The following is a 12,745-nucleotide window of genomic DNA, read 5'->3' on the forward strand; positions in this document are numbered from 1 at the left end:
GGGACTAACGAACAATTCTACTTACGAACAACCTCTGAACCAATTGTGTTCCTACATTGAAGACTACCTGTATACCTCCCTGTATTAATGGTTTGACTAACAGATTAAGTGGTTATTAAAAAGTGGACCTCTGTGATGCGTGGATTGGTACACTTGACGTTCCTGGTGGAAAGATTGAGCCAGCGGCTAGCATAAGGGGAGATGGGAGGGCAGTGCTGCTTCATGGTGCATCGGCCTTCGCTGCTACACCACCCGCAATTGAACTTCCTCTCTGCCCTCAGACACATGCCACAACTGCCCCGCTGAGCACTGCACTTGTAGAGGTGTACTGTGGGATGACAGAGTACATCAGGTAGGTCATATAGAGAATTTCCACATCAGTAATTGATGCGTTTGTAGAAAAACACAGAAAATCCCTGTTGTGAATATGTATAAAAGTAGGAAGTATTCTGTTAGCCTAATAAATTTAGCATGAAGCTGTTACAATTTTGGCAGGTTCTTAAATTAAATGAAACACTTACTGTCATAACATATATACATGTATAAATACAGTGCACCCTCCCTCTTCGAGGTAAATAAGTTCCAGGAACCACATTAGATTAAGGAATCCGCGATCGTGATCTATTTATTTATTTAAACGTTTTTAGTTAAACTTTTCCCACACTCTTATCGACTGTTTAAAGCACTTTTGTGTCTCACGAAAGTCTGAGACTGATGGAACGGAGCGCACTTCTGGATGCTGTCAGTCAATAGAATGCGCTTACGGTATCACGTGACTGCCTACCAAAAATCCGTGATAAGGTTGAGTCGTAAGTGTTAATGCGCGAATGCGAAAGGCCGCATTGGGTGTGTGTGTCTATATATATATGTGTATATATATATATATATATATATATATATATATATATATATATATATATATATATATATATATTTATATATATATATATATGTATATATACATATATATACATATATATATATACATATATATACATATATATATACATATATATATATACATATATATACATATCTCTGTGTGTGTGTGTGTGTGTGTGTGTGTGTGTGTGTGTGTGTGTGTGTGTGTGTGTGTGTGTGTGTGTGTGTGTGTGTGTGTGTGTGTGTGTGTGTGTGTGTGTGTGTGTATTTATATATATATAGTTATTTTATTATCTTTCTCCACTATTATGATCTTTCTCTCAATGCTCTCTGGAAACATGGAGGTGATCGCTATGACCCATTTATTCCCCATGGATTGAGGGTTTTACACTTGCTGGCCTGGCAGTGATGGGTGGCAGAGGCACCTTTAATCTTCTCAGGATTGTCAATGATGAAATTGCTGTTCCATACAATGGAGAGGTCCACTGCCAGGTCACTGATCTTCACGCCCTCATACATGTACTGAAAAACAGAGACAATGGCAGAAGAAGCATGTGTCAGTGCATCCAGCCTGAGAGAAAGCAAAGGGATGGAGTCAAAACAAAATGAAAACAATAACACAGGAAAAGACAGAGTGGTGGAAAATAGGAAGATGAAAGGGCACTGGAGAAATAAGACTTTAAACCATCTGTCATTCTGCAATGGTTGTTTGCTTCTCTTTTGTATGCCAAAATGCCTTGGGTGGCTGATCATTCCACATCTGAAGAAAATGGACATTTCACACAAAGCAGCAAGGTGTGTTTGGCATTAAAATATTTGTTATTTGTAATTTACATTGTGCAATAATTCACATTCATCCTACAACTGTGTTTTGGTAGCATCTTAGTGAACATCTTGAAGTTAGAATAACAATGTTGTATTGATGTCCTTTCCTTTCCTTTCCTTTCCTTTCCTTTCCTTTCCTTTCCTTTCCTTTCCTTTCCTTTCCTTTCCTTTCCTTTCCTTTCCTTTCCTTTCCTTTCCTTTCCTTTCCTTCCCTTCCCTTCCTTTCCTTTCCTTTCCTTTCCTTTCCAAAATTCTCTTTCCTATACTTTCTACTCAGTGTTCTCAACACCCCGGAGGTCTTCACTCATAAACCATGTGCACCTTGCCTACACGGCTTCTGAGCTGCTGCTTCATTTGACAGCTGTGATAGTGCAGTGGGACTGAATAAGTTCCTACCGAGCTGTTTTGACACTGCACACTGGTGCTGTTAAAGCGCAGTGCTGTGACACGGTGGGTGATACCCTGCACATTCAACACACACTCGTAGCCCCGCTGGCCTGACTGGGGTTGGGGAAGGTTTCGTGCTCTCAGAGTGATTGGTCGGACCTCACCGGCTGGAATGACAATGTCCCCAGAATGAAGGAGCTTCGGGCAGTCCTGTTAAGAAAATAAACACAACAAAAAACCTGCTTGTTTTTCATGTTTTACTTCCTGTAAATCACTGAAGCATTCAAAAGAATAAAAAAGTAGCATGTTCTTTTCTTTCCTTTCAGAGATTTTTCTGTCTACATTATATAGCTAGAATATTTGTTCATGAATCTGTACTTGTTATTGGTGTTCATTCATATGCATGTGTGATGCTAACATGAATTATTTTGATCATGAGAGATTGATGTTGCAAACAAATGGTAAATGCATAGTGACTGCCTGTCATTGTCTTCCTTTGATTTCTTTTCCACCCAACCAGTCAAGGCGGATGGCCGCCCAAAAGAGTCTGGGTCCTGCTCGGAGTTTCTTCCTCAACGAGGGAGTTTTTCCCCACCACTGTTGGAGGGTTCAGTTGGATTTTTCTGTCTGTTAACGCGCTTTGAAATGTCTGTTGCCATTATTAAGCGCTATATAGATAAAACTTGATTGATTGATTGATTGATTGATTGATAACAGATCTTTTAGTGTCATACATTTTTACATCCCGCTTCAAAGGGGTGATGTATTGTGATTATCAGTGTCCGTGTGTTCGTCCATTCATCCGTCCGTTCGTCTATGCATATATAAAAAGATTTAGTCCACCAAATATCTTTGAAACCGATGCAGAGAGAAAGATGGAACCAAACCAAAAGCACATTACTTGGGCGGTAAAGGGGATGAAAACGAGATGATGACCTTGACCTTGAGAAAGCTAGGTCAAGGTCAAATCTCAACTTTTGTACACTTGGGAACCGCATAAGATCGAACGATGAGGGAGGGGGCCAGTGTGAGTAAGATCTACGCAAGCAGGTCAGGGTAAAATTTTGAATTCAGGGTTGTCGCGGGATGTTGCAGTCTGTGACTAGCTTGGTTCTAGTTTTATTTGTAAATCTTTAATTCCATCGTATAGTAATAATCATGATGTGATTTGTCAAAAAAACAGGGGAGGGGGGATTTTTTTTTGCTATTGTAAAAAAATAAGCAATGAACAGTTCTTTTTTAGGTTAATGGCAGGCCCTTTGAGCCTAAATTGGGAACAGTTGAACATTCATATTTATTACAAACTTTAAAATACATGGGCGGGCAGGAAATGAATGAATGAATGAATCATTTCATTTTTTGTGCCAGCAACCATGTGGAAGATGAAGATGATGAAGATGTCCTAATTAGGCTTCAGGACCATGGATAAGGGCCGATCACACCAACATGGCAATAGGCATAATGTGAACTGTCTATAAAATGTAACATTAACAACCCATAGATTAAGATTTCATATTAACATCACAAAATAACTCAGCAAATATAAGACTAAGTGAATAGTTTGCTCTGTGTCATCTTCATCATTTTGTCCTTCTTTTACTCTCACCTCTGTGAACTTCTGTGCAAAGAATGAACGCACAAATGTATATATGCGCATGGAGACGTTCACTAACATTGAGACTGCACATTCGCGCCACGCCATTGCTGGCAATGTCGACTATGGGGTTGCTGTCAGAAAATTCTTTCACACCCCAACTGTTAAATAATGTTACTGGGTCTCTTGGGTGTAATTGGTGCTCATTCACAAGTATGAACCGATGGTGGCCGGGTTACATTTCTGCCAAGCAGGATTAACAGTTTTTTTGACCACTGAATGCTGGACTCCGCATGTGTTCCTATTTGATGTTAACTATTCATCAAATTAACTGACCACTGACAAACTTAACGGAAATAAAACACAGTAATCAAACAGAAAGTTGCATGTCAGACATTTGATTAAAAATAAGCATATCTGTGCATTATTTACGCAGGTGGAATATCTCGGTGGCTTAAAGCCTGGCTCGGCCTCTACACCCCCGAGAATCAAATTCAGTCAGAAGAGGAAGAGATGTCGTCTAACTGATCTCTCACTTCAACAATACCTCTGTGGTGTTGACTCTACCCTCCTGAAAGGAGCAGGTGCTGGGGTCGTGGGTGCAGAGGTTGCGATATTTACACCAGTGGCAGCGAAATGTGCTGTTCACACAGGAAAGGCACCTACAGGATGAAATGAACACAAATACCTCCTGGTCACTCAGTTACCCTGTGTGCGCAACATGTGAAAGAATATGAATGTCTGCCTCTTTAATTTATATTTTGCATATGAATGGTCAGTACCTATTGGATTCTGCCTTTTCGCCTTTAGTCTGACCTGTCTGCTTTTTGGACTGAACTCCCAGTACCAGAACCCTGCCTGTCTGATTAAACCCTTTTTGTGACTCTTGACCCGCCTGCTTGTATGTCGTGCTTTTGGGTTCCCCTGCCAGTCATGTTCTAGTCCTGACAGTCTTATATATTCGAACAAGCACAATTCTGTGGTGGGTCAAGTCGAGTGGGGATAAAAAAGCTGTATGGCCGTAATGCTTATCTATTTAGGAGTCTTTGGTGACTGCTGGTCTACAGCAAAGTGTTCAGTTGCACCACTAAAGCTCCTCAAACATGAACAATGTGGGTTTAAAGTGCAGTTTCCAGGCATGAACGGAGTCTGTGTGCTTTGCAAAACTCACTCAATAAAACTAACTGAAGAATGTGTCGGCATATGTATTTGATTATGTGATGAACAGGCTCTCAAACCAACAGCTGGAGAAAAGTCGAAACAAAAAGGCAGTAATAAATGCATTGTTCTCTTCCATCTATGGAACAAATCATAGGTGGGGGCTGAATAGGGTTGAGGGGGGATGAGAGGATAGCAGCTGGACTTACGTTTCATGTGTGCTGCAGTTATAGAACTTCACCTCTGTGTTGGCGACCATTTGCCCGGTTTCCTTTGAGTTCAAACGGAGCTCTACACCAGCCCAGTCTAGAGAGAGAAAGTAAGAAAGGAATAAGAGACCACAATGAGTTAAAGAATGGGGAAAAAAGACTGAAATATAACTGACAGAGAAAAAGGTGACAGAGCAACCGAAAGGATGGCCGAGAGAACGAAAACAATCTGTGAAAAGACAAGGTCAAAATGAAGAAAAACATGTTAAATCATTTATCACACTTCTGTAAAGAGACACCTGGTTTCTGTGTCTCTTCAAGGGTGTCCTGCTGCTGTCAGAGGAAAACCTTGAGTCACAATTTTCAACTGAAGGATTATAGCATTTGTTCACAGGAAATTCACAGCGCCGTGGTACTTATGAAACTCTTTGGATAAACAAAAAAAGAATAGTGCTCAACTTGAAAAGCAGGATGTTTGTGTGTGTTTGGAATTCTGATTTTCATCCTTGACAGGATGCATTAATTCTTGTAGTGTATAATTCATTTATTTGTCTGTTTTGACACAACATATCTGAGCTCACCTCGTCCATGTGGTATGTGAGGGACCTCCTTCCCAGCTGGGGACAGACACATGACCCTGTTCCCATTGACGTGACCCTCTACTTGGGCCTGTTGGCCAAAAGAACACATGATTCCAGCAGAGAGGTCTGGAACATTATTCACCTCCAGCAGAAGCTAAATGGACAGAAGAAAGACATCATTTGATGTAAAGAACCTAACCTGGGACATGAATACTTTTTAATATATTTTAAAGCACAAAGTTAAATGATTATTTACATATCTGGCAAATGTACCAATTTTTTTTATATATTCTTTCATATCTATCAGGTATGTCTTTGAAACAGGGAGAAACACTAACCACGGCCGTCCACTCAAGCTCCCTGATTAACATGTTAAATTGTGTCCATGTCATGAGTGAACCCTAAAAACAAGAAATTTACTGTCCCACCCTTTAAATTCACAATTTGATACTTTCACACATCAATTTAGTACAGCGTAAAACCATTGCATATACAATATTAATGATTAATAAGTGAGCTTAGGGGCTGCTGATTGGCTGGTGTTACAACAGCTTTCTGGGGCCATTTCCATTCGTAGCCAATATTTTAAAAAACGCATACTTTTCCCTACAGTTAGGCCTACCATCCACAAGACAACGCATATATCCATGACAAAAATGAAGGTTTTTGAAAACGCCAGCCAAAAGATTTTTGAAAACGTTGTATATGTGTTTTCATGTGGATGGCTGTGTGACTTTTTGTTCTTGAAACGTCTAGTAAGTGATGAAAATTGCTGTGATGTCATATGTGTGTGACCAATGTTTACATGTACAGACACCACAGAGATCATCTTTCTTTATCAGATTCCTAAATGTTATATATGTATACGTTTTTAATTGCTCTGTCTCTATTTTTGTTGCTGTTGTTTTACTTTTGTTACAAATGTACCTGAGGGAATAGTACTAATCTTGTTGTCCATGAAATCCTACTATATGTGCAATGACAATAAAATACATTTTTTCATTCATTAATTCATTCGTTCCATGACAAAGACGCCAACACCAACTCTAGGTCAGAGCAGGTCGCACTGCCAGCTGGTGGGAGAACTTTGAGATGGAAGTCAGCCTTCAGAAGGAGAGACGTGAACGTCCGGATGTCCTGGTCCTTGTTCCTGTCATTGCTGGACTTGTTACAGAGTTGTTATGCTCAAAAAAGGTGTTGATCAATGCACTTATGCAGTTATGCGCGGACGGAGGTTTTTACAAAAACAATGTCGTGCGGATGTGAATTTTTTTTCAAGGTGGAAAGGAAAAACATTTGTTTTTAAAAATACCTGGCTACGTGTGGACATGGCCTTAGTGTGTGTGTGTGTTCAGCAATCAATTCATCCCTATCACATCCATGCTGCTAGATTTTTAGTGTGCATGACTCCAGATTTGAAACCATTATCTGAGTGCTGATACTCAGTAATCCTGGTTTTTCCTGTGTTCCTAGTGTTGATCGTCAGCCCTGAGGCCTTGCTTCACCTGACTGCAACTGAAGAACTCTCCAGGCGTTACCTCCACCTATTTTAATAAAACCTTTCCTACTACAACTGCCTACTCCAGTTTGTCTGTCTTTGGTTCTGACACTGCTGTTCCTTAGCAGATGGTTTTACTGGAATGGCCAGCCACATCTTCTTCTTCCACTCTTGATGCTAAAGATAAGTAGCTACTACAACATTTGACATATACAAGAATACCATTAATCCGCTCATATATATCTTACAAGCAAGTGAGTGTATTTCCCAAAATGTCAACCTGTTTTTCTAAACCCACCTTTATGTTAGTCCTCTGTGCTCCTGGCTATGCTATCTTTATGACAGATGCATCACAGACGCACACGGAGTAGCTCACCACCATAAAAACAATTCTCACTTTTTTTAACCCTTTTTTCCCCACCATAAATAGAGTGGGTGTCATCGCCCAACTTTCTCTTTCTCACCTCTCACAAAAACTACATCTGCCAGCTTTGTACCATTAATTTGACTGTACAAGGCTACTCTCAGCAATGGCTCATAAATATTGTGACAATAGTCAGAGGGCAGTGACCGATGGACTGATAGCAGACTCACTGGGACACTATGTGCTGATACAGCAATGCTGTTTGGATGAGCAATAACCTTTACACAACAGTTAATGTCTGTGGTGAAGCGAAAGGCCTCTTCCGCCCTGTGACACCGATCCTTCCTCGAGCACCTGAAGAGACAGACAGAATTAAAACTGTACAATATAGTGTCAGAAGAACAAGAATACAGTTTTGGCAAAACTCTGATTTCATCACTTTGAGTGAAATATTGTATCTTGAAACAACACAGTCTCTAGTTGAATTGAACTTATTGTGCTCTTTACCAATAATTTTCAGTTTGTGCAAACTTATATTTATTGAGAATGGCAAAAAAAACCCTAAACAATATAAATCATGCATAAATGCTCTTCAGTATCATATACGTATATACATATAAGTATATACTGTACATATATACATATACAAGTAGTCAACTTATAAACATTCAACTTAGGATCATTCAAAGATACGAACAAACATTGTCCTGCAGGTCCCCTTTCTGCTACGACCCCCACCGAGCAGCACTGCTGCATTGGCTCATTACCGACGCTCAACTTCCCCTCGTTTTCGTTTGTTGTTGTCTGTGTCCGGCTTCCTGCCAAGGATACTTTACTGTTTAGCATGGATGCTAAAGGCCAGTGGAGATAGTGGTAAAGGCGACCACCTCTGATGAAAACTCTGCCTCTGACCAAAAATATTTCCTCGCTCCTTCTCCTCTTCCTTCACTCTAAAGGTAAGCTACGTGCTACATGCTACAGTAACATCAACAGCTGACTATGGATTCAGGATTCAATTATAAGGAGAAAAATCTTACTGTAAACTACCTTGAATTCAATTCAATCACATCAATTATAAGTGATGCTTAATCATAGATAATAGAACTATGTGTAGGTGTATAATGTGTTTTTAACAGGTTTTTTTGTTGTTGTGAGTTTAAGAGTACAATATTTGTGGTGGACAGACATTAAGTTGAGTGAAATAATGATTTTTTTTCAAACAGACGTATAATCATGAACGACTCAAGTTGAAACAACCTGTACCTGTATTTTATTTTATTATGTGTCATTTTAATGCTGTCAGGTTGTCCCCCTGTAGGAGGTAAATGGTAAATGATGTAAGAACAAATGATTTCAATTTAGATGTCTGCCCGGAAAAATTAACTGAAGCTGGCAATGGAATGCTGAACTCTGAATTATAATTATTGGTCAGATTAATTGAGATAACGCGAATAAAATACAGTAATCAAGCATAAAAATGCATTTTGGACTTTTGATCACCAGGAAGCACATCAGAGCGTCATTGATATAAGTGCGGTGGAATACTTCAGTGGCTTAAAGCTTGGCTTTGTTTCCAACACCCCCAAAAGAAAATTAAGTCAATAGAGATAGAGATGTAAATGTTTTATTGCTGTAATATAATATTTTATTTTGTTTGTGTGCTGTTTTTGTGTTCTATTATTGTTTCTAGTAAGTCTTACTGAATAGTACTTTTGTATTTAGATTAGTAATGGCATTTAAATGACCTCAAATGAAGATTATAGATTGAAATTTAATAAATACTGATTTACGAACAATTCAACTTACGGACAAGTTCTTGGAGCAAATTATGTCCGTATTTTTAGGAATACTTGAACATGACATGTAACTGAAAACACATAACATTTTGATTCAAAATAAGATTTTTTGTCTTTACCTTTTTTTACTTAATCATTATAAGATATTTGTCCAATCATGCCCTTACTTTCATCTCCCAGATTCAAACATTTAATTGTTGTAAGTGAGGGTGAGCACCAGTTTGACCCTCAAAATGTCTGGACAAAGTCAAAGTAATAAGAGTTTCATTCTAATTTACACAACAGATCAAACATATTTTCTGTTTAGGACATTTCCACAGCTTAAAAAAAAGCAATTATTATGGAGATAGTGTTTAAAGTGTATTTGTACATTATGGGGGGCTATACTTCTGCAGGCTGAATTCAACAATAACTGATTTTAGAAGAGCAAGAGTTCTTCAGTTGTAGAGACTGTGATGGCTCTGAATACTTTGCACACCATAGACTCTTCTTTCAAAATAAAAGTTGCGCACAGCAAGTAAAGATAGCACTTAATACACATTCAGAGTCTGCTGTGGGGATGGTACCTCCTGAGAGAACTCAAAGACTGCTGAGGTCTCTCCTTTAATTACAACAAAATGCACAAGTGGAATGGAAGGGAGATGACGGCTTTTCTGACTTGTTTCCTTGATATGGACCAGAACCACATGAGTATAGATGGTTCATCTCTTGACCATTCATAAGCTGAAGTGGCTCCAAAAAAAGAAGAAGACGTCTTTCATCTTCCATTTCTTTCATTCAGTGTTTTTGTCAGAAGGAGCCATTTCTTTCCTTTTCCTTCAGGTTTTATGTACTTTCATGCCCCTCGTCAGATAGTCCCTTTGGTGCATCGCACCTGGGCTGGGAAAATGAGAGGCTGAATGACGTCTGTGAAAGCCATTCAGAAGCTAGAAAAAAACCTCAATCTGGATTTAATAGTGGGGGAAAAAATAGATGGGATGGGATAATGATTCATTCTGGGTTACGTGAGGGAAAGGCAACCCATCCATTCACTCAAAAATGTAAGCATTAATTCGAATAAACAGGGTAATGGAATTGAGAGAGAAAAAAACAACAGTTTAACGAACCAAAAGGAAATCTGTCAGTTCACTGAAGACTTGATAACAAAATCTTTATTTAAAAACATTAAGATACTGAGATGTTGATGTCATGTGATGAGGCAGGGGTGAATCCTTTGCTGAGGTCAGCTTCAAACATAGCTAGTTCAGAGAGACACCGTTTTAATCACCTGAATCCCTTCTCTCCATGTCATGGTATTATGCAAACTAACCTGGGGTCACATAATTAAAATGGAGGAGATAAGCTTGCTCCATCAGGCCCAAAATGTTCCATGTGTATGCAGAGGTGCAGTTTGCACTCCCATTATTACTCACATGTTAATCCTTCTCTGCTATCCCAGCCGCCCTCCCTCTTGATAGATGTATAATCTTGTGCCCATGGAGTTTTTTTTACAGCCCCCTAATACTGCAATTTAGGAGGGATTGCATTTTCCTGGTCTTCTGTTTTTCCCACCACTTGTGGATCATGGTGAATAGCAGGAAGCACAATAAATCCACCATAGTAAACTCCAATTATAATATGGTCATATGTTAATCCTTATTTGTTTATTTATTAATTAATTTATTTATTTTAATGAGCTGGTTAGACAAGTAATGTGGTTTGAATGCTATGACTGTTACGTATGTGTGTGGCATGAGAAACAATAAAGGAAGCAGACTCACATATTGTACAGAACACACCAGCCACAGTGGGGGTCCCCAGAGTCCAGACAGCCAGCACATGTATCGTACTGTTCACAGGCCTCCAAAGGGACCTGAGCTACCTAAAGCAGAGGGATGACAGAAAAGTTTAGGCACCTTTGCACATAATATCGGGATGTGATACATGAACTCTTGGAACAAAACAAACAGAAGAAAGCATATCTTTACCTCAACTCAAATTTTTTCTGACCCTCTTGGTTATTCTTTATTATTTCTCCAACACTACTAGTTCCATTGTTTTGCTCACCTGTTTGTACCTTTGCTAACTATGGCTTCTCCAGTTGCGGCCGTACATTTCACACCTAGGCCTTCAGTGATGTTCTACTTAGTCAAAATTGCATAAATACATCTCATAATACTGTAAGCAGCTCTCACCGCTGCCTCCAATGTAGCGTTCAGGACTGATGCATTTATAACTTCTCTCAAATGGGACAGAAGCCAGCACTTTTGGAGAGGCATCAGCTTTACTCTTATTGTCACTTGCGGAGAAGAATCCTGTGGCCATACTTTTTATAGACATCACATAACTATGTTGCAGAACAAAACCAGCTGTGCCATTTACACACATGAACATTGTTTGTGACAACACAGCTGGAGAAACGAAATACAGAAATACACTAACAAACTACTAGACAATGGTGGGCCATGCATTTCACACCTACGCCTTCAGTGATGTTCTACTTAATACATTTGAATAAATACACCTCATAATACTGTAAGCTACTCTGACCCCTGCCACCAAGGTAGCGTTGGTGGATTGAGGGGTTTATAGCTTCTCTCAAATGGGACAGAAAACAGCACTTTTTATATATATATATATATATATATATATATATATATATATATATATATATATATATATATATATTAGTGCTGTCAGGCGATTAAAAAAATTAATCTCATTAATTCCAGGATTTGTAATGAATTAATCTAATTAATTAAATTTTAATGTCATGCCTGCTGAAGGCCCCCAAATAAAAAAATTGAATTCTAGGACATTACAAAATTGTAGTCCATGACTGATCAATATAACACACCAAGAAGAAAATATTTGAAATCCACATTTTTATTGGTTACGTGTGCTTTATAAATTAAATTCAAAAGAAAAAAGGCCAAGCACATCAGCAAACCAATTAGGCCATGTGCATTTTTCAAAACTGCAATACAAACACAGTTAAATAAAATAAATAAAATTCAGAAATAAAATAAGGCTGAGTCTCAAATAGGCACATAAGCAGACTCTCAATCAAAATGAATATTAAAGCTGACTCAATACAGCAATTCAAAATGAATTGTATAACATGCCTCTAAATAAGGCAACCAAATAGCAAGATGCCAACAGGCTTTTACTTTAAAAGGGTTACCTAACGTTCAACTCTGTGTCCTTGAATTGTTTTGCATTTAAATGATACGTTAGTCTGGAGCTGCTTCGGCGATATGAAAATTCCCTTTTTCAAAAGGTACAAATAATAATAATAAAATAAGTAAAAAATAAATAAATATTATAGCAATAATAATAATAATAATAATAATAATAATAATAATAATAATAATAATAATAATAATAATAATAATAATAGTAACAATAAGGGATTAGATTTATATGGCGCTTTCTCAAAGACGCTTTACATCAGATCCATTATTCATTCACT

At 38.4% G+C, this 12,745-nt stretch overlaps 1 protein-coding gene across 1 annotated transcript in view; it reads right to left on the reverse strand.

Moving 5' to 3' along the window:
- Positions 1–12,745, reverse strand: part of LOC137595593 (plexin-A2-like) — a 92,683-nt gene that overhangs the window by 36,880 nt on the left and 43,058 nt on the right. Inside the window, exons 5-12 of the mRNA XM_068315803.1 lie at positions 11,055–11,155; positions 7,729–7,852; positions 5,637–5,790; positions 5,056–5,152; positions 4,236–4,350; positions 2,104–2,304; positions 1,308–1,404; positions 129–328 (exon numbers count right to left, since the gene is read on the reverse strand). Coding sequence (XP_068171904.1) covers positions 129–328; positions 1,308–1,404; positions 2,104–2,304; positions 4,236–4,350; positions 5,056–5,152; positions 5,637–5,790; positions 7,729–7,852; positions 11,055–11,155 — 1,089 coding nt within the window. The remainder of the gene's footprint in view (positions 1–128; positions 329–1,307; positions 1,405–2,103; positions 2,305–4,235; positions 4,351–5,055; positions 5,153–5,636; positions 5,791–7,728; positions 7,853–11,054; positions 11,156–12,745) is intronic.

This window comes from Antennarius striatus, chromosome 5 (genome assembly GCF_040054535.1).
Source record: "Antennarius striatus isolate MH-2024 chromosome 5, ASM4005453v1, whole genome shotgun sequence".
In the NCBI taxonomy this organism is placed as follows: Eukaryota; Metazoa; Chordata; class Actinopteri; order Lophiiformes; family Antennariidae; genus Antennarius; species Antennarius striatus.